Source organism: Salmo salar, chromosome ssa14 (genome assembly GCF_905237065.1).
Source record: "Salmo salar chromosome ssa14, Ssal_v3.1, whole genome shotgun sequence".
Lineage (NCBI taxonomy): Eukaryota > Metazoa > Chordata > Actinopteri > Salmoniformes > Salmonidae > Salmo > Salmo salar.
In genome coordinates this window covers 90,586,856-90,609,739 of record NC_059455.1, presented here as the reverse complement: position 1 = coordinate 90,609,739, position 22,884 = coordinate 90,586,856, and the positions used below count along the sequence as shown (strand labels likewise).

General features: G+C 48.7%; 1 protein-coding gene across 1 annotated transcript; it reads right to left on the bottom strand.

Moving 5' to 3' along the window:
* Window positions 1-1,643: 1,643 nt before the first annotated feature.
* On the bottom strand, window positions 1,644-22,016 carry LOC106570575 (ataxin-1-like). Its single transcript, XM_014143024.2, is given in 5 exon segments — window positions 1,644-4,565; window positions 5,298-5,870; window positions 12,960-14,398; window positions 14,401-15,442; window positions 21,666-22,016. Coding segments are annotated over 4 exon segments (2,568 nt in total). The 5' UTR covers window positions 14,873-15,442; window positions 21,666-22,016; the 3' UTR covers window positions 1,644-4,481.
* Window positions 22,017-22,884: the final 868 nt, after the last annotated feature.

Sequence of the window (22,884 nt, the reverse complement as noted above, 5' to 3'; positions counted from 1 at the left end):
CTAGAGACACAGCTTCACCCCCCATCTCTAGAGACACAGCTTCACCCCCCATCTCTAGAGACACAGCTTCACCCCCCATCTCTAGAGACACAGCTTCACCTCCCATCTCTCTAGACACAGCTTCACCCCCCATCTCTAGAGACACAGCTTCACCCCCCATCTCTAGAGACACAGCTTCACCCCCCATCTCTAGACACAGCTTCACCCCCCATCTCTAGAGACACAGCTTCACCCCCCATCTCTAGAGACACAGCTTCACCCCCCATCTCTAGAGACACAGCTTCACCGCCCATCTCTCTAGACACAGCTTCACCTCCCATCTCTAGAGACACAGCTTCCCCCCCCATCTCTAGAAACACAGCTTCACCCCCCATCTCTGGAGACACAGCTTCACCCCCCCATCTCTAGAGACACAGCTTCACCCCCCATCTCTAGAGACACAGCTTCACCCCCCATCTCTAGAGACACAGCTTCACCCCCCATCTCTAGAACACAGCTTCACCCCCCATCTCTAGAGACACAGCTTCACCCCCCATCTCTAGAGACACAGCTTCACCCCCCATCTCTAGAGACACAGCTTCACCCCCATCTCTAGAGACAGCTTCACCCCCCATCTCTAGAGACACAGCTTCACCCCCCATCTCTAGAGACACAGCTTCACCCCCCATCTCTAGAGACAGCTTCACCCCCATCTCTAGAGACACAGCTTCACCCCCCATCTCTAGAGACACAGCTTCACCCCCCATCTCTAGAGACACAGCTTCACCCCCCATCTCTAGAGACACAGCTTCACCGCCCATCTCTCTAGACACAGCTTCACCTCCCATCTCTAGAAACACAGCTTCACCCCCCATCTCTGGAGACACAGCTTCACCCCCCATCTCTAGAGACACAGCTTCACCCCCCATCTCTAGAGACACAGCTTCACCCCCCATCTCTAGAGACACAGCTTCACCCCCCATCTCTAGAGACACAGCTTCACCCCCCATCTCTAGAGACACAGCTTCACCCCCATCTCTAGAGACACAGCTTCACCCCCCATCTCTAGAGACACAGCTTCACCCCCCATCTCTAGAGACACAGCTTCACCCCCCATCTCTAGAGACACAGCTTCACCCCTCAAATCCATAGTTACACACATGCTGGCTAGATGCTTGTTGTCTAACTATTGGAAAGCAGCCGCCACACCACTGCCATGATGCTTTGCATTTGCACTAGAAAACTTTACCTGAAAGGGTTTGATTGGTGAGGGGTGTAGGTGTGTGTCGTTATTTTACTGTATTTTCCCATTTAGGTAGGGGTTAGTCAGTTAGAACAAGACTTAACTAGGGTCTCATTTTGGTTCAATGTGTATGAATGCAAAACCATATATGTAATGGTTTAAATATACGCTATTTTTACCAAGGTGAAGCTCTAGAAGCAAAAAACGTTATATCCATCCTGTCCTTACAAAAGACTCACACATTCTTAGAAACACACACGCACACACGCACACACACACACACACACACACACACACACACACACACACACACACACACACACACACACACACACACACACACACACACAGAGAGAAATTAGCTCTAGAAGACATAGTCAAAGAATGTTATAAAATAAAAAATGGAGATGCACTGCTGTGGTGTTGATCTGAGAAACCTGTTTTATTAAAAACAATAAAGCATTTTCAAATCTTATACAGGCTGTCTACTCACTCCCCGCCACCACCACCACCATCCATCTGACTTTACCATCCATCCATCCATCCATCCATCCGTCCAAGTCACACAACCATCTGTCCATCACCACGGCAATCACCCGCACACGCCCTCCAGGTAGGAGTTCCTCTTACCCACAGATCTAGGATCAGATTCCCCTACACCCACACCTAACACTAACCTTTAGGGGGATGAACTAAACATCTGAACCTACATCAGTGGCTAGAAGCAACTTCTACAAACTTCTCCTACTCTGCCACATCTTATACCACCTAAACACACCTGAAAATCTAGTCCAATCAGAGAGCTCAACAGGTGTACCTGCTGGTTGCCCCGCCCCCGACTCCAAGACCGACCAACACACCTCCACATTGTCTCTCAGCCAAACCCCCAACAAGTGGGCGGGACATGGACATGCCACAGATGTGATTGACAGTGTGGTTGTCCAATGAGGAGCAGAGTCAAGATTGTCGGAGCCAATCAGCAGGGAGCGCACTTGTTAAGTAACTGCTACATTTCAGTAAAATGGGGTTTCAGCCATAGAGAATGATAGAGGCCTCTAGTGGCCAAAAGGTCGTATTAGCATGGGTAGCACCATTGAGGGATTCCAACATTTTAATGTAGTCAACTGGGTGGGACGTCCAACTTCATTGGATGATCCCTCCTGGTGACCCTGTTGGAGTCATGTCCAACCGGGTCATCAGGAGGGACCAGCCAATAGTGAAGATGAAAATTGACTACTTTAAAATGGAGATAGCATGGACAGCGCCATTGAGGCTGCCACAAACACTATAATGGCACAGATACAAAGATGAGTCCTCTACCTATCTCTATGGTTTCAGCTCACTGTGTGTTTGTGTGAGTGTGTGTGTTTGTGTGTGCAACCTGGCTGAAAACATAGTTGTATCTGAAATGGCATTCTATTCCCTATATAGTGCACTACTTTTGGTCAGTGCACTATATAGGGAAAAGGGCGACATTTTGGACACAGCCAAAAAGTCATGTCACCCAACTGACTACCTCTCCAGATGTGCAAATTGCAAGATTCTCTTAAGTAGAACTCCAAAAACAGGAACCCTGGACATTTAACATTGGATATATCAAATTAACTTATATGATATTTCTATACACATATACAAACACACACACACACACGCACACACACAAACAAACACACGCTGCACAGACCACTGAGAATCACTATCGTCTTAGTTTCCTACTCAAATATATTGGCTTCTCTATATCATCAAGGGGAAACATCTATGCAACAAAAGTATTTGGATACATATTAAACGTTTATCAACGAGTATGAAATACATACAGTCCTCCCTCACCTTCAGGAGAGGCCTGTCTGGGTAGGTACTGTATTCCATGTGTGTTTGTGTGTGTGTGTGTGTGTCAGAGGAGGCTGGTGGGAGGAGCTATAGGAGGACGGGCTTATTGTAATGGCTGGAATGGAATCAATGCAATGGTACCAAACACATCAAACACCTGGAAAAAGTGTGTTTGACTCTGTTCCATCTATTCCATTCCAGCCATTACAATGAACATGTCCTCCTATAACTACCCCCACCAGCCTCCTCTGGTGTGTGTGTACTTACACATACCTACATTCATGCACACTTCCCGTACATACATTATGTATAAGACACACCTCAAAAATGCTGTGTCCAGAGCGTCTATAACTCTCTCTCAGTCTCGTCCACAACATACCTGTACATAGTTCCTGCCTATTCCCATCCTTTCCCATCCTTTTGGACTTCATTGACATTTTGATTTCCTTGAAAAGGCAGATATGTGTCATTTTTTGACCACATCCATATTTTGAAGAGCATGTTCTGATTGGAGGAAAGTGCATTAACAAAAAAAAACACTCTTCTGCTATTATATTATCCTCTATATTCCTCTGTTTTCTTTCTCTCTTTCTTTCCCTCTCCTAACTGGCACTCGCTCCATCACCTGTCACATTCATCCCTGTCAAAGGTCAAGTGACTGTGTGACCCCATGACATCATCATTACCCTATGAAATCATGATGACCCCTTCACTGTTCTAAAGTGCTGCTGTCACAGAGTTCTACTTCTTCCTCAAGGTAAAATAACAAAAACATACAGTACTGTGTTAATGAAGAGAGACCAATAATAACAATAACAATAATAATAACAATAATAATAGTTGAGTTATCAACAGTTGGTGAGTGTGACAGGTGTGCAAATGCAAGTGCTTCAAGACAACATGCTGTCTCTCTCTAAAGACTCAACAGTGACTCTCTGACTGCGTTCCAAATGGCCCCTATTCCCTATATTGTGCACTACTTTTGACTAGGGCCCATAAGGATAGAGCCTTAGTAAAAGCAGTGCACTATATAGGGAATAGGGGACCATTTGAGACATAAGCTCTTTCTTTCTGCCATTAGAATGAAAAGGAAAAGGTTGCACCAAGTAAAAATCATCTTCCTTTGAATAATCCCATAGTTCATCAACTCAGTGTGATTGTAAATGTATGTAGGGTATAAAGGAATAACATAAACACTTTACTTAACCGCCCTGGATCAAACTATACATACAGTATGTGACCCCTGACCTCAAAGTTTTAGACACTCATTTAAATATATCATTATCAACTCAGAACGTTTCAAGAATAATAACAGAATGACTCCACTGTCACCCAAACATAACAAAGGAAGGAAGAGTTCTCTCTTTATGGTGGCCCAGTGGCGCGGCCTGGTGACCTCGCCTGGCTGCTCTGGCCCTGCTGGGTGACATCACCTAGCTGAGTGGTCTAGGTGGATGAGTGTCGAGGCATCTGGTGACCCCTTGTTTAGGATTAGATGTGTAGTTCTAACCTTCTGTCAGAGACACATAAAGGTGTTATTATACATCATCTTCTATTCATGAGGGTTTCAATTTGTTAAAGTCCTTTTTTACTGTGTTTTATCTAAAGACGTCTTGAGTCGCTCGGGAGAGTTGACATCATATCAACTCAGTCTGCCACCATGGCAACGGGTGGCGTGGAGAGTGATTCCGTCCAGACATCCTGAACACTCTCGTCAGTAGTGCCCTCTACCAGGAAGTGATCTCACTCACCGGTCTACATTATGGCAGCTTAGTCATGTCCTAGGCCCTATAGGAAAGCTAACTACATATTTCATTCAGTTGTCCACCTGCAGCCATCAAATGACCAGAGAGGTATCAAGCAGCGCTCTTGCATGCCACAAACCCACCAATAAAACATGTACTATACTTCACAAAACCCCTTGCCCAGAGATTTGTTGAAAAAACCCAAAGCAATTGCCCCATTTGCTTGTTTACGTAATGCCGAACGCATCTACTACAATGTTATTTTAACATGGACTTAATGCAAGATGATAACATGGGTCAAATTTAGCCTACAGTAATCCGGATAAAAAATAGAAACAAGAATCAAATCTAAAACAAAGTAGTTAAAATAAAACATTTATGAGGGCATCCTTTCTTTTTTCCATCTCTCCTCCAATCCCTATTTGAATTAACAGTCTTGTTTTAATCTCCTGCCTTCACTACTTGCCTATATTTGACCTGCCTTCGATGCTGATTTTTACCTCCTGAGTGATAAAGGAAGGTTTGGGTAGAGTCAACTGGGGCACCTCCTCGCTCCTCTCCACCTGACGGCCCTCGGGGGCCGACCACCTCCTCTTGCGGCTCGCCGGCTTGGCGGCACCCCTGCTGGATTCTGAATCTCCAGGCTGGCCTCCTTTCAGGTTGGCCTCCCCCCTGACGCCGAACCTCAGTTCCCCATTCTCTGAGGCAAACTGAACACCTTCAACCACTATTCCCCCACTTCCCCTGGAGCCTCTATGGCCCACCCCGTTCTCCTGCTCCCCGTGCCTGGCTGACCCCCTTCCACCCCGGGAAGACCTGGAGGGTTTGAGGGGCCCGTGGATGGAGCCCATGTTGCAGCTAGTAGTGATTTCCATGGCCTGGTTCTGGGTCTGCTGGGTCTTCTTCAGTGAGCCATTCCTCAGGTTCTTCAGGGTGAGGGAGATGCAGACGTCCCCCACTGAGAGCTTTGTGCAGGGTAGTTCTAACAGCTGAGTGGTCCGGTCCGGGCAGCACGACGACCAGCCCTGGCCGAATACGAAGAAGGGATACTCTACCTGCACCTCCACACTCACCTGGGGGAGAGATGGAGAGAGAGAGAACAGACAGGAGAAAAACAAGTTAAACTCAGAGAAGAAACCATCTCAAAGAAACATCAGAAAACCACAGAAGACGAGAAGAGTGAAATGCTGACCTTGTTTCAGAGACAGAGACAGGAGGGAGGGAGTTATGACAGAGAATGGAGGGAGGTAGTTAGGACTGAGAATGAGAGAGAGAGAGAGAGAGAGACAGAAGGAGAGAGAAAGAGAGAGAGAACGAGAGAGAGACAGAAAGAGAGAGAAAAAGAGAGAAAAAGAGACAGAGACAGAGAGAACGAGAGAGACAGAGAGAGAGAGAGAGACATACAGAGAGGGAGAGGTGGGGAGAGGGGGAGAGAGAGAGGGGGAGATAACGAGAGAGAGACAGAAAGAGAGAGAGAGAGAGAGAGAGAGGGAGAGAGCGATGGGGGAGAGAGAGGGGGGGGAGATAACGAGAGAGAGACAGAAAGAGAGAGAGAGAGGGAGAGAAACAAGGGACGGCTCAAACAAAACCAAACTGGAAAACCAGAAAACTTGAAAGAACTGATCCATAATATAGTCTATGGAATAAACCTGATATAAATACATTGTGTTCTTGACGTAAACATTTCATGTCATTCTAGGCACAGGTCTAAGCCCTTAGATCGCAATATCTACAAAGCTAACATGGAATTGTTATAAGATGGTCATAAAATGGATCATTTAGCCATTTGATTAAGCATTTTAGGAGCCCTGTAGGTATAAACAATTATTTACTGAAACGTTTTGTCTTACTGCTTTAGCCCATAGAAAGGCATTGAATAACACCTTTGTACATGGCAAAACAGACAGTCAAAAAAAGACTCATAAGGAATAAGGTTTGACTGTCCTTTATCTGAGAGATACAGATGTCGGATCTTAACTTGATCACTCTTTTGTCGCAGAGATTTTTTCCTGCTGCATCAAAATGTGCAGTTTTCTTTCTCTCCGTGCGGTGCGGGGGCAGTAACTGGGATCAGAGCATTCTATCAAAATAATTCTCTCTCTCTCTCTCTCTCTCTCTCTCGCTCTCTCTTGCTCTCTCTCGCTCCCCTCCCTCTCTCTCTCTCTCTCTCTCTCTCTCTCTCTCTCTCTCTCTCTCTGTCTCTCTCGCTCTCTCTCGCTCTCTCTCTCGCTCTCTCTCTCTCTCTCTCTCTCTCTCTCTGTCTCTCTCTCTCTCGCTCTCTCTTGCTCTCTCTCGCTCCCCTCTCTCTCTCTCTCTCTCTCTCTCTGTATCTCTCTCTCTCTCTCTCTGTCTCTCTCGCTCTCTCTCGCTCTCTCTCTTGCTCTCTCTCGCTCCCCTCCCTCTCTCTCTCTCTCTCTCTCTCTCTCTCTGTCTCTCTGTCTCTCTCTCTCTCTCTCTCTCTCTCTCTCTCTCTCTCTCTCTCTCTCGCTCCCCTCCCTCTTGAACAAAATAGATCTGAAATGCAGCCAAACACATCAACACCTGTAGTTTTATATAGCTTAATAACACAGGTTAAAATGTGCTAACTGTAGCCTACTGTCACCTATCAACACTAATCATATAGGAGACTACACCTAAACTATAGTCTATCAACACTAATCATATAGGAGACTACACCTAAACTATAGTCTACTGTCATCTATCAACACTAATCATATAGGAGACTACACCTAAACTATAGTCTATCAACACTAATCATATAGGAGACTACACCTAAACTATAGCCTATCAACACTAATCATATAGGAGACTACATCTAAACTATAGCCTACTGTCACCTATCAACACTAATCATATAGGAGACTACACCTAAACTATAGCCTATCAACACTAATCATATAGGAGACTACACCTAAACTATAGCCTATCAACACTAATCATATAGGAGACTACACCTAAACTATAGTCTATCAACACTAATCATATAGGAGACTACACCTAAACTATAGCCTATCAACACTAATCATATAGGAGACTGCACCTAAACTATAGCCTATCAACACTAATCATATAGGAGACTACACCTAAACTATAGTCTATCAACACTAATCATATAGGAGACTACACCTAAACTATAGCCTAGTCACCTATCAACACTAATCATATAGGAGACTACACCTAAACTATAGTCTATCAACACTAATCATATAGGAGACTACAGCTAAACTATAGCCTATCAACACTAATCATATAGGAGACTACACCTAAACTATAGTCTATCAACACTAATCATATAGGAGACTACACCTAAACTATAGCCTATCAACACTAATCATATAGGAGACTACACCTAAACTATAGCCTCTTCTATCAACACTAATCATATAGGAGACTACACCTAAACTATAGTCTATCAACACTAATCATATAGGAGACTACACCTAAACTATAGTCTATCAACACTAATCATATAGGAGACTACACCTAAACTATAGCCTACTGTCACCTATCAACACTAATCATATAGGAGACTACACCTAAACTATAGTCTATCAACACTAATCATATAGGAGACTACACCTAAACTATAGCCTATCAACACTAATCATATAGAAGACTACACCTAAACTATAGTCTATCAACACTAATCATATAGGAGACTACACCTTAACTATAGTCTATCAACACTAATCATATAGGAGACTACACCTAAACTATAGTCTATCAACACTAATCATATAGGAGACTACACCTAAACTATAGTCTATCAACACTAATCATATAGGAGACTACACCTAAACTATAGTCTATCAACACTAATCATATAGGAGACTACACCTAAACTATAGTCTATCAACACTAATCATATAGGAGACTACACCTAAACTATAGTCTATCAACACTAATCATATAGGAGACTACACCTAAACTATAGTCTATCAACACTAATCATATAGGAGACTACACCTAAACTATAGTCTATCAACACTAATCATATAGGAGACTACACCTAAACTATAGTCTATCAACACTAATCATATAGGAGACTACACCTAAACTATAGTCTATCAACACTAATCATATAGGAGACTACACCTAAACTATAGCCTATCAACACTAATCATATAGGAGACTACACCTAAACTATAGTCTATCAACACTAATCATATAGGAGACTACACCTAAACTATAGCCTACTGTCACCTATCAACACTAATCATATAGGAGACTACACCTAAACTATAGTCTATCAACACTAATCATATAGGAGACTACACCTAAACTATAGCCTATCAACACTAATCATATAGGAGACTACACCTAAACTATAGCCTATCAACACTAATCATATAGGAGACTACACCTAAACTATAGTCTATCAACACTAATCATATAGGAGACTACACCTAAACTATAGCCTACTGTCAACTATCAACACTAATCGCGTAGCCTACAATGGACCTGCTGTCTATAATAGCCTGCACGTAGCCTACAACGGACCCCCAGGTGGACCTGCTGTCTATAATAGCCTGCACGTAGCCTACAACGGACCCCCGGTGGACCTGCTGTCTATAATAGCCTGCACGTAGCCTACAACTGACCCCCAGTGGACCTGCTGTCTATAATAGCCTGCACGTAGCCTACAACGGACCCCCCAGTGGACCTGCTGTCTATAATAGCCTGCACGTAGCCTACAACTGACCCCCAGTGGACCTGCTGTCTATAATAGCCTGCACGTAGCCTACAACTGACCCCCCGGTGGACCTGCTGTCTATAATAGCCTGCACGTAGCCTACAACGGACCCCCAGTGGACCTGCTGTCTATAATAGTCTGCACGTAGCCTACAACGGACCCCCGGTGGACCTGCTGTCTATAATAGCCTGCACGTAGCCTACAACGGACCCCCGGTGGACCTGCTGTCTATAATAGCCTGCACGTAGCCTACAACGGACCCCCAGTGGACCTGCTGTCTATAATAGTCTGCACGTAGCCTACAACTGACCCCCGGTGGACCTGCTGTCTATAATAGCCTGCACGTAGCCTACAACGGACCCCAGTGGACCTGCTGTCTATAATAGTCTGCACGTAGCCTACAACGGACCCCCGGTGGACCTGCTGTCTATAATAGCCTGCACGTAGCCTACAACGGACCCCCGGTGGACCTGCTGTCTATAATAGCCTGCACGTAGCCTACAACGGACCCCCGGTGGACCTGCTGTCTATAATAGCCTGCACGTAGCCTACAACGGACCCCCCGGTGGACCTGCTGTCTATAATAGCCTGCACGTAGCCTACAACGGACCCCCCGGTGGACCTGCTGTCTATAATAGCCTGCACGTAGCCTACAACGGACCCCCCAGTGGACCTGCTGTCTATAATAGCCTGCACGTAGCCTACAACGGACCCCCAGTGGACCTGCTGTCTATAATAGCCTGCACGTAGCCTACAACGGACCCCCAGTGGACCTGCTGTCTATAATAGCCTGCACGTAGCCTACAACGGACCCCCAGTGGACCTGCTGTCTATAATAGCCTGCACGTAGCCTACAACGGACCCCCAGTGGACCTGCTGTCTATAATAGCCTGCACGTAGCCTACAACTGACCCCCAGTGGACCTGCTGTCTATAATAGCCTGCACGTAGCCTACAACAGACCCCCAGTGGACCAGCTGTCTATAATAGCCTGCACGTAGCCTACAACGGACCCCCGGTGGACCTGCTGTCTATAATAGCCTGCACGTAGCCTACAACGGACCCCCAGTGGACCTGCTGTCTATAATAGCCTGCACGTAGCCTACAACTGACCCCCGGTGGACCTGCTGTCTATAATAGCCTGCACGTAGCCTACAACGGACCCCCCGGTGGACCTGCTGTCTATAATAGCCTGCACGTAGCCTACAACTGACCCCCCGGTGGACCTGCTGTCTATAATAGCCTGCACGTAGCCTACAACTGACCCCCGGTGGACCTGCTGTCTATAATAGCCTGCACGTAGCCTACAACTGACCCCCGGTGGACCTGCTGTCTATAATAGTCTGCACGTAGCCTACAACGGACCCCCAGTGGACCTGCTGTCTATAATAGCCTGCACGTAGCCTACAACGGCCCCCCGGTGGACCTGCTGTCTATAATAGCCTGCACGTAGTCTACCACGGACCCCCGGTGGACCTGCTGTCTATAATAGCCTGCACGTAGCCTACAACGGACCCCCAGTGGACCTGCTGTCTATAATAGCCTGCACGTAGCCTACAACGGACTCCCAGTGGACCTGCTGTCTATAATAGCCTGCACGTAGCCTACAACGGACCCCCAGTGGACCTGCTGTCTATAATAGCCTGCACGTAGCCTACAACGGACCCCCGGTGGACCTGCTGTCTATAATAGCCTGCACGTAGCCTACAACGGACTCCCGGTGGACCTGCTGTCTATAATAGCCTGCACGTAGCCTACAACGGACTCCCGGTGGACCTGCTGTCTATAATAGCCTGCACGTAGCCTACAACGGACCCCCGGTGGACCTGCTGTCTATAATAGCCTGCACGTAGCCTACAACGGACCCCCGGTGGACCTGCTGTCTATAATAGCCTGCACGTAGCCTACAACGGACCCCCGGTGGACCTGCTGTCTATAATAGCCTGCACGTAGCCTACAACGGACCCCCGGTGGACCTGCTGTCTATAATAGCCTGCACGTAGCCTACAACGGACCCCCGGTGGATCTGCTGTCTATAATAGCCTGCACGTAGCCTACAACTGACCCCCAGTGGACCTGCTGTCTATAATAGCCTGCACGTAGCCTACAACGGACCCCCGGTGGACCTGCTGTCTATAATAGCCTGCACGTAGCCTACAACTGACCCCCGGTGGACCTGCTGTCTATAATAGCCTGCACGTAGCCTACAACTGACCCCCAGTGGACCTGCTGTCTATAATAGCCTGCACGTAGCCTACAACGGACCCCCGGTGGACCTGCTGTCTATAATAGCCTGCACGTAGCCTACAACGGACCCCCGGTGGACCTGCTGTCTATAATAGCCTGCACGTAGCCTACAACGGACCCCCAGTGGACCTGCTGTCTATAATAGTCTGCGTAGCCTATAAACACAAAGAGGCTGATGGAACAGATCAGAACATTTAAAATGTTGATCAAATATTATTTGCTCACATAATAAGCGCAGCAATGGCTACATGGTAACACACGCAAATGTCCCAGAATGCAAGTAGCGGGAAAACACCAGTCTAATGCGCACCACACATGCCAGCGGTTTCATATGACAGAGATGGAAATACATACAAATAATACATGTTTATGTGTCAATTAATCCCATATGGGATGGGTTGCCAATTGGTGATTTGACACGAAAATGAAATGTAATTCATTCATTGTGAAAAATTCATGAAGAGGGGAGATGTAAAATATTTGGATGTGAATGTTTGTCTCAGCTGACAGCCCCGTTCATCTATTCCAGTTAGACTAAACCATTCAACCTCTGTCCTGAACCATCACTATGGCCCGTTCTCACCCAGATTCATGGTAAAGAGGTGCCTAATTCCAGTCCATATGATAGGCCAACAGTATGCAACGCCCAATCACGGATACCATCCTATATTTGGGCCATGGGGTGGGGACATTCCCATGAGTTGGGCCCACGGCTGTTGGAACAGAATCTGTTGTATTTAAAAACAGTTTTGAGGCACAATGTAAGTATGGTACCCCCCCACCCCCAAAAAGGTGATGACTCCTCTGAAACTTGTATGAGTCATAGAGCAAAATAACCGACATCTTGGTGTTGTTTGTGTGAGTCTCCCCTTTCAATGCTTATTAGTTTGTCGCTCAAACAGTTTGGGTTTTACAGATGATTTGATTTCATGACAAATTTATTGTCCGGATCCTCTCATGTGTTGACCAACACCGCCTTCACGAGCCCCAGGTGCAGGCTTTATACCGGTGGAAAGAGAGGACGGAGCTGCAGGCACTACAAGACACAGTAAGTCTCTAATATCAACACACAGGGAGTTATTCAATAATCGATTGAGGTGCCCAGGCATGGGTTAGCACCTCTGCCCACTTGTGAATATCAATGTTATATTGATGCACAAACATGATTAGCGTTTGTTTGTTTTGATATTCATGAAGTTATATAAACAAAAGTGTTCTCTTACCTGAGCGCGGTGCTCACCCACGGAGAACTGTACGATGGCAAAGTTGGGTGTGTGGCTGTCGTCGATGCGCTCTACGGTGGACGAGTCTATCTTCAGCTCGCTGCTTATCTCAGCGCTCTGGATGAAGTCGTCCGTCTTCAGGTCCTCCACATGCTTCAGCTCCCCGTCCGCCAGCTGGATGATGGAGCCCTTGATAAAGTAGGCGGGCAGCGAGGAGCCTGAGGGGGCTGAGGAGGGGGCCTGGGGGGTTGGGACCACCGGGAGGTGTAGCTGGGCCTGGACCACGCTCCCCCCGGCCCCAACAGGGTGGGACAGCGGAGGGTACGGGGCCGGGACCTCAAATAGATGCTCCTCTCTGGGGTTAGTGGTGGTGGTGGCGACGTAGGCGTGGGGGAGTGTGGCAGGGAAGGGCTGTGGTTGGCCTGTGGTGGCTATGTGGGCAGTATGGCCAGCCTCCAGGTTGGTGACCCCGGCCCCACTGACGGGGATGATGATAGGTTGAGACCCTGAGGCCCCTGGGATGAGCAGGTGCTGGGACAGACTGGTGTGGTACTGTTGACCCCCTGCACCCCCAGACAGATAGCCGATGATGGGCTGCCCACCGGGGCCAGCCTGGTAGAAGTTGGTGGAGAGTTGGCCCAGGGAGAGGGCCGATGCATCACTGGCGTTGTGTGTGGGCTGGATGACTGTGTGAGTGTGGGGGGGCAGGGAGCTGACGGCTGCCTTAAGACTCTCCACATTGAGCGCAGGGGGGAAGGTGAACGTGGAGGAGGTGGAGGAGGAGGTGCGGTACACAGGTTTACCCAGGAGGAGGCTGCCTTTCTCTGGGTGCAAGGCAGAGGAGAGGGGTAGTTTTTCGGGACTCTGGTGGTCTTGTCCTCCGTGACTGTTGGGGACGAGCATGAGAGAGGTCCGTAGCCCTGAGGCATCATGGGAGGTATAGGTCTCATAGTGATGGTGAGAGCTCTGCTGCTGGTGGAGCTGGTGATGGGAGGAAGAGGAGGAAGAAGAGGAGGATGAGGATGGGGCTCCTTTGCTTTCCTTCCTCTCAAAGCGGCCCCTCTTCTCCAGCTCTCCATTGTGCAGCTCCCTGGGCCGGCCCTCCTCTCTCTTAGTCAGGGGCCCCTCGGAGCCCGCATACTGTACCAGCACCTGGGAGCCCCCGCTGAAGGCCAGGGTGCGGTGGGGGTCGTGGTGCAGGTGGTGGGTCCCTCCGTGGGGCAAGGGGGCAGTCCGGGGGGCCACACTCTGAGAGGAACCAGAGAGCTGGACGTACTGGGGGCCAGTGTCCGATACAGCCAGGCCTGGGGGAAGGGACTGTGGTGGGGGGCGACCCGGACCCACAGAGTGGTGCTGGTCCAGCTTGGAGGTGATGGTGGTGTTGGGGTAGGGGTCAGGGTGGGAGCGTTGGGATGTGGAGGTGGGTAGAGGGGGGGCTGGGAGGAGAGGTAGCCAGCGTAGGGGCCTGTGTAAGGGGAACTGATGAACTGAAGGTTGTGGGGAAGCTGGGTGTAGTGGATGGTCCCCCCTGGTTGGGACAGAGGAGAGCTGTACATGGCAGGGAGCGATGTGGTCACCACTCTGGACTGATGTGATGAAGAGGAGGAACAGATGGAGGAAGGGACCAGGAAGTCTGAGTGTGTGGTAATGGTGGAGCATAGCGGTTTGTATTGGGGCACGTCAGACTCACAGGGAGTGCTGGTACGCTGCCCACCTCTACTGCCATCCCCGTTACCTCCGCTAATGTCTCTGTTGTGCCCGCCAGCTACGCTGGCCAGCCATGCCAGGTTCTCTCCTCGCTGGGTCTCGCTGGCGGGCGCCATCAACAGGGGCCTCTCATCTGCAGTGCTGGCTGGGAAATCTCTCTTTTTGGGGGGCAGACACTCGTTGCTGCGCTCATGGTTGGACTTCATACTGTTGTCTTTTCTCTCTAGACTTTCTGTCACATAGACACGCGTTGCTCCCACGGCAACGGCAGGTGTGCCTGTCTCTCTTTTCACACCAACTCTCTAGTTCTCTTTCTGCTCTGTTTATGTCTCTGCCTCGTTCACATTCTCTTTCATTCCTGTCTTTGGCTTGCTCACTCTCTCTCTCTCTCTCCTTGGCCTGATTTTCCTCGTTGACAGAGTAGGCCCTCCTGCTGGTTGTGTGGGTGGGTAGGACCAGGAGACTGGGAGACTGGAGGGGGTAGGTAGGTAGGTAGGTAGGTAGGTAGGTAGGTAGGTAGGTAGGTAGGTAGGTAGGTAGGTAGGTAGGTAGGTAGGAGGGTGGAGGAGGTAGAGAGGGAGGGAAGGGGTAGTTCAGCGTCTGTCCAACGCCTGGCTCAGGCTCTGCAGAGAGCAGAGAGCGGCACACCTGCTGTTGCCGTGAGAGCAGCCCGAGTCACACCCGGCGTTGTCGTGGAGAGAGGAGGAGAGCCGTCTGTCAGCTTCATGCGGAATCATTTCCCTCTGTAAGCTAGCCTTCTGGACGGCAGCAGCAACCTGGGGAGCACAGAGAGCAAACATGTTAGATTAGGCTCTCTCAAACACACACACACACACACACACACACACACACACACACACACACACACACACACACACACACACACACACACACACACACACACACACACACACACACACACACACACTAGAATAATTTCTTTATCATACAGTGACCCATTACAACAAGAGGAGAGAGAATTGGGGTTAAAGGGCATTTCAATGCCCATCCTGGGAAGATGAGACGCACGCTTACATGTGTGTGTTTGTGTGTAATCATCCATTTCTGCCATCTGCGAGTATTGTGTGTGTTGCGTCGGTGAGAGCGGGGAAATACTCAGTGTGAAGCTCATTAATAATGTTCACGCAGCTACACACACACACACACACACACAGCTACCTGTCAACTCTCAGTCCTAACATGGCTAAACAGAGTGTGTGTGTGTCTGTGTGTAACAAGCTTCTACAGTATGTATTACTCAGGTAGACAACCTTGTTTTAAAGGCTGACACTTCAGCCAGCTAAACAACATCAACAGCTGAACAGGCACTATACAGATGTAGGATCTGAATTTGAGCCAGATTGCTACAGAAGGCTAAATAATCCTGCAGCAACGGGAATTATATTTTTTGTAGGGGTTGATAGATTTTTCGTTAGTGCAAATCAAGTCTGTCAAGTGGAAATTACAAACTTTAGAAGCCTTTTTAAACCTTGAATACACGTTTGCATTTGTATTCTCAGAAACAAAAGAGTGATCAAATTAAGATCCTACATCTGTATCTTTGTAGTGTGTGTGTGTACTATACCTCCACTGCCTATCCACCCACCAGTAAAGACTAGTAAAGACACAACTGGCAGCAAACAACACGGTCAAAGACCCAGTGTTTCCTCCTGTAATGGCTGGTTTCATACTCCCCCTGAGCTTTATCGATTGCAACAACCCTGTGTGTGTTCTCTGTGTGTGTGTGCTCTGTGTGTGTGTGCCCTGTGTGTGTGCTCTGTGTGTGTGTGTGTCTGCTCTCATTGTGTGGGTCATTTTGCATTTCAAACAGGAGACAATAATCTATGAGGTGTCGCAGTGCACGCACACACACACACACACACACACACACACGCACTATTATTAGGGCGTCTGAGCTAATTATGTTTATCCTTTAATATCATGTAGAATAGGTAGATGAAAGAGAGCATTCTCATCTCATCAAGACATTAGCTTCTGTCTTCATCGTAAATAAAACCTTTATCTGTTCATTCAGCCTAAATTTCACCAGGCAGTTACAATGCTTCAATCAAGAGAGTTACAATGCTTCAATCAAGAGAGTTACAATCCTTCAATCAAGAGAGTTACAATGCTTCAATCAAGAGAGTTGCAATGCGTCAATCAATAGAGTTACAATGCTTCAATCAAGAGAGTTACAATGCTTCAATCAAGAGAGTACCATGCTTCAATCAAGAGAGTTGCAATGCGTCAATCAATAGAGTTACAATGCTTCAATCAAGAGAGTTACCATGCTTCAATCAAGAGAGTTACCATGCTTCAATCTAGAGAGGTACCATGCGTCAATCAAGATAGTTACAATGCTTCAATCTAGAGAGGAACCATGCTTCAATCAAGAGAGTTGCAATGCTTCAATCAAGTGAGTTACAATGCTTCAATCAAGAGAGTTACAATGTTTCAATCAAGAGAGTTACCATGCTTCAATCTAGAGAGGTACCATGCATCAATCAAGATAGTTACAATGCTTCAATCTAGAGAGGAACCATGCTTCAATCAAGAGAGTTACAATGCTTCAATCAAGAGAGTTACAATGCTTCAATCAAGAGAGTTACAATGCTTCAATCAAGAGAGTTACAATGCTTCAATCAAGAGAGTTACCATGCTTCAATCAAGAGAGGTACCATGCTTCAATCAAGAGAGTTACAATGCTTCAATCAAGAGAGGTACCATGCTTCAATCAAGAGAGGTACCATGCTTCAATCTAGAGAGGTACCATGCTTCAATCTAGAGAGGTACCATGCTTCAATCTAGAGAGGAACCATGCTTCAATCAAGATAGTTACAATGCTTCAATTAATTGAGTTTCAATGCTTCAATCAATTGAGTTTCAAGGTTTCAATCAAGAGAGTTACAATGTTTCAATTACGCTTTATTAGTGATGTCTGTGGCTTAATACACACACACAGACACAGACACACACACACACACACACACACACACACACACACACACACACACACACACACACACACACACACACACACACACACACACACACACGGCTCAGTGCAGTGTTTCTACATCCCAGTGGTATCCCGGGGAAAGCCAGCCCCTAATCTTTCACGCTTGGGCCATCCTCTCCTCCTCTCTCTCTATCCCTCTTTCTATCCTTCCTCTCCTCTCTTTATCTTGCAGGATTAGAGAAAGAGCTGAACCACAGTGCAATAACTCCCCCTGGAGAGACAAGGAGAGAGAGAGAAAGAGAGAGGGGGAGAGCGAGGGAGAATGGGAGAGAGATAGAGAGGGGGAGAGATGAGAGAGAGATAGAGAGGGGGGAGAGATGAGAGAGAGAGAGAGAGAGAGAGAGAGAGAGAGAGAGAGGGAGGGAGGGAGGGAGGGAGGGAGGGAGGGAGGGAGGGAGGGAGGGAGGGAGGGAGGGAGGGAGGGGAGAGGAGAAAGAAAGAGAGAGAGAGACGAGAGGGGGAGAGAGAGGGAGAATGGGAGAGAGATATAGAGAGGGGGAGAGATGAGAGAGAGAGAGAGGGGAGGGAGGGAGGGAGGGAGGGAGGGAGGGAGGGAGGGAGGGAGGGAGGGAGGGAGGGAGGGAGGGAGGGAGGGAGGGAGGGAGGGGAAAGGAAGAGCGAGAGAGACGAGAGGGGGAGAGAGAGGGAGAATGGGAGAGAGATAGAGAGGGGGAGAGATGAGAGAGAGAGGGGAGGGAGGGAGAAAGAGGGAGGGAGGGAGGGAGGGAGGGGAGAAAGAAAGAGAGAGACGAGAGGGGGGGAGAGAGGGAGAATGGGAGAGAGATAGAGAGGGGGAGAGATGAGAGAGAGAGGGGAGGGAGGGAGGGAGGGAGGGAGGGAAAAAGAAAGAGAGACGAGAGGGGGAGAGAGAGAATGGGAGAGAGATAGAGAGGGGGAGAGATGAGAGAGAGAGGGGAGGGAGGGAGGGAGGGAGGGGAGAAAGAAAGAGAGAGAGAGACGAGAGGGGGGAGAGAGAGAGAATGGGAGAGAGATAGAGAGGGGGAGAGATGAGAGAGAGAGACAGAGAGATCGAGACGAGAGGGAGAAAGAGAGAGCTGACCTCTAGTGACCTACATTAGTTCACTGACAGATCCCCATTCAATACAAACACACACACACACACACACACACACACACACACACACACACACACACACACACACACACACACACACACACACACACACACACACACACACACACACACACATTGACACAGGAAAGCTGCAAGCTCTGCAGTGAGATATTACTTTGAGAGATGCAATCACACACACACACACACTCAATCAACACTGTTGTAGTATGGCTGTGTATACACACATATATAATATATAGGCTAAACCACAGATATACACGTGTTTTCATTAAATATGTTTTTAGGAATATGTCGTCTGTTACTAAATACTAAACATATTCTGGCAAATATGGAATGAACGGTCTTAAGACCAACAGCAGCCTTAGACTACCCAGTAGACTGTCAACTAGAACACATATGAAGGCTTAGACTACCCAGTAGACTGTCAACTAGACCACATATGAAGGCTTAGACTACCCAGTAGACTGTCAACTAGACCACATATGAAGGCTTAGACTACCCAGTAGACTGTCAACTAGAACACATATAAAGGCTTAGACTACCCAGTAGACTGTCAACTAGACCACATATGAAGGCTTAGACTACCCAGTAGACTGTCAACTAGACCACATATGAAGGCTTAGACTACCCAGTAGACTGTCAACTAGACCACATATGAAGGCTTAGACTACCCAGTAGACTGTCAACTAGAACACATATGAAGGCTTAGACTACCCAGTAGACTGTCAACTAGGAGACATATGAAGGCTTAGACTACCCAGTAGACTGTCAACTAGAACACATATGAAGGCTTAGACTACCCAGTAGACTGTCAACTAGACCACATATGAAGGCTTAGACTACCCAGTAGACTGTCAACTAGAACACATATGAAGGCTTAGACTACCCAGTAGACTGTCAACTAGACCACATATGAAGGCTTAGACTACCCAGTAGACTGTCAACTAGACCACATATGAAGGCTTAGACTACCCAGTAGACTGTCAACTAGAACACATATGAAGGCTTAGACTACCCAGTAGACTGTCAACTAGACCACATATGAAGGCTTAGACTACCCAGTAGACTGTCAACTAGACCACATATGAAGGCTTAGACTACCCAGTAGACTGTCAACTAGACCACATATGAAGGCTTAGACTACCCAGTAGACTGTCAACTAGGAGACATATGAAGGCTTAGACTACCCAGTAGACTGTCAACTAGACCACATATGAAGGCTTAGACTACCCAGTAGACTGTCAACTAGACCACATATGAAGGCTTAGACTACCCAGTAGACTGTCAACTAGACCACATATGAAGGCTTAGACTACCCAGTAGACTGTCAACTAGACCACATATGAAGGCTTAGACTACCCAGTAGACTGTCAACTAGAACACATATGAAGGCTTAGACTACCCAGTAGACTGTCAACTAGACCACATATGAAGGCTTAGACTACCCAGTAGACTGTCAACTAGACCACATATGAAGGCTTAGACTACCAGAACACATTGGAAACAAATACAAATAACATGCAAACTCTGTTGTCATAGAGATGAGATGTTGGTGTCTGTTGTACTCTCTGTACAAACTGGCTGCTTGTACGTGTAGTGTGTGTGTGTGTGTGTGTGTGTACTACCCTGTCCCCCGTCCAGCCCTCAGAGGGATAACTACAGTGTGATACATTACCTCAGAGCTATATATAGTGAGTTCTCTAGCTCGTGTTGTGTATAGTACAACTCTGCACCAGGAGTACCTTACACACTAATACAGAGAGTCTCTCCGTCTCTCTCTCCCCCTCTTTCTCTCTCCCTCTCTCCCTCTGTCCCTCTCCCCCTCTCTCCCTCTCTCCCTCTCTCCCTCTCTCCCTCTCTCCCTCTCTCCCTCTGTCCCTCTCTCCCTCTCTCCCTCTCTCCCTCTGTCCCACTCTCCCTCTCTCCCTCTGTCCCTCTCTCCCTCTGTCCCTCTGTCCCTCTGTCCCACTGTCCCTCTGTCCCTCTCTCCCTCTGTCCCTCTGTCCCTCTGTCCCTCTGTCCCTCTCTCCCTCTGTCCCTCTCTCCCTCTCTCCCTCTGTCCCTCTGTCCCTCTGTCCCTCTCTCCCTCTGTCCCTCTGTCCCTCTCTCCCTCTGTCCCTCTGTCCCTCTCTCCCTCTGTCCCTCTCCCCCTCTCTCCCTCTGTCCCTCTCTCCCTCTGTCCCTCTCCCCCTCTCTCCCTCTGTCCCTCTCTCCCTCTGTCCCTCTCCCCCTCTCTCCCTCTGTCCCGCTCCCTCTCCCCCTCTCCCCCTCTCTCTCTCTCTCTCTCTCTCTCTCTCTCTCTCTCTCTCTCTCTCTCTCTCTCTCTCCCTCTCGCTGTCAGTGTGTGTCTCTTTAAGGGGAGGCAGGCAGTCAGGCTGGGAGCACAAACAGGTCTGTCACTATCTTCAGTATCGTCCAGAGCTCCCCTCTCCTCTCACCACGTAGAGTACATAGAGAGAGAGAGAGAGAGAGAGAGAGAGAGAGAGAGAAGAAGGGAGAGAAAGAGCAACAGAAAGAGAGAGAGAAATGACAGGGCAAGAGGAAGAAGGAAGAGAGAGACTAGGGGAGAGTGAAGTGAAGGAGAGAGAAAGAGACTAGGGGAGAGTAAAGTGAAGGAGACAGAGACATAACTCAACAGAGTAGCCTTTGGAAAACAAGCGCTAAAGGAGAGTTGCATGACTTGCATTTTCTACACCCCACCCAGGGGACAGTCCTGGAGCTAGTTTAGAGGGAGAAAGAGAGAGAGAACAGAAGACAGGGAAACACCTCGTGAGAGGAACCAGACGGCCGAGTCAGAAGACAGTTCAGTGTAACACCACACATAGGACAGAGAGACAAAGTATGAGACAGAAATGACGGTCAGTGTGAGGACAAAGTGTCTTACCAGTGTGTCTGGAGAAGCCCTCTCCTGCTGCATGCTACCAGCCTGCCTTTCAGGACGACTCTCTCCCTCTCTTTCTCTCTCTCACACACACTCTCTCTTACAAAACGCCCCAGAGGCAAGCAGAGTGTCTCTCTCTCTCTCTCTCTCTCAGTCTCTCTTTCTTTATCACTCTCTATTTATCTCACACCCTCTCTCTCTCTTTCTCTCTCTCACTCACTCACTCTCTCTCTCTCCTTCCTTCACCCGGAGCAAAGCAGAAAATCTCAAACAGAGTCCTGGTGATGAGGGATGTACTCCGTGCTCTGGCCCCTGCCTGTGTTCCCCTATCCTCCCTTACGGCATGGCAGCAGGCAGGAAGTTTCCCCTCTGCCCCTGTTGCCTCCCAAGCGCACACACACTCACACACGCAGCACACACTCACACACACGCGCAGTGTGAAAGAGGGAGCCATGCATGCAGCACTCACAACGTGTGTTATGCAAGGGTTAGGGAGACACACACACACACACACACACACTGGGCTCCTCCCATGCCTCGCTCCACCAACTTCATCAGGTATTCATTCAAAAAACACACATGCCAGCTGGCAGGCTGCCCAGACTACACTCACGAAGAGAGGGAGGGAGAGAGGGAGACGGGGAGAGAGAGAGGGAGACGGGGAGAGGGAGACGGGGAGGGAGAGAGGGAGACGGGGAGAGAGAGAGGGAGACGGGGAGGGAGAGAGGGAGACGGGGAGGGAGAGAGGGAGAAGGGAAGGGAGAGAGGGAGAAGGGGAGGGAGAGAGGGAGACGGGGAGAGAGAGAGGGAGACGGGGAGAGGGAGACGGGGAGGGAGAGAGGGAGACGGGGAGGGAGAGAGGGAGAAGGGAAGGGAGAGAGGGAGGGAGAAGGGGAGGGAGAGAGGGAGACGGGGAGAGAGAGAGGGAGACGGGAAGGGAGAGAGGGAGAAGGGAAGGGAGAGAGGGAGGGAGAAGGGGAGGGAGAGAGGGAGACGGGGAGAGAGAGAGGGAGAAGGGAAGGGAGAGAGGGAGAAGGGAAGGGAGAGAGGGAGACGGGGGAGAGAGAGAGGGAGACGGGGAGGGAGAGAGGGAGACGGGGAGGGAGAGAGGGAGACGGGAAGGGAGAGAGGGAGACGGGGAGAGAGAGAGGGAGACGGGGAGGGAGAGAGGGAGACGGGGAGGGAGAGAGGGAGACGGGGAGGGAGAGAGGGAGAGAGAGAG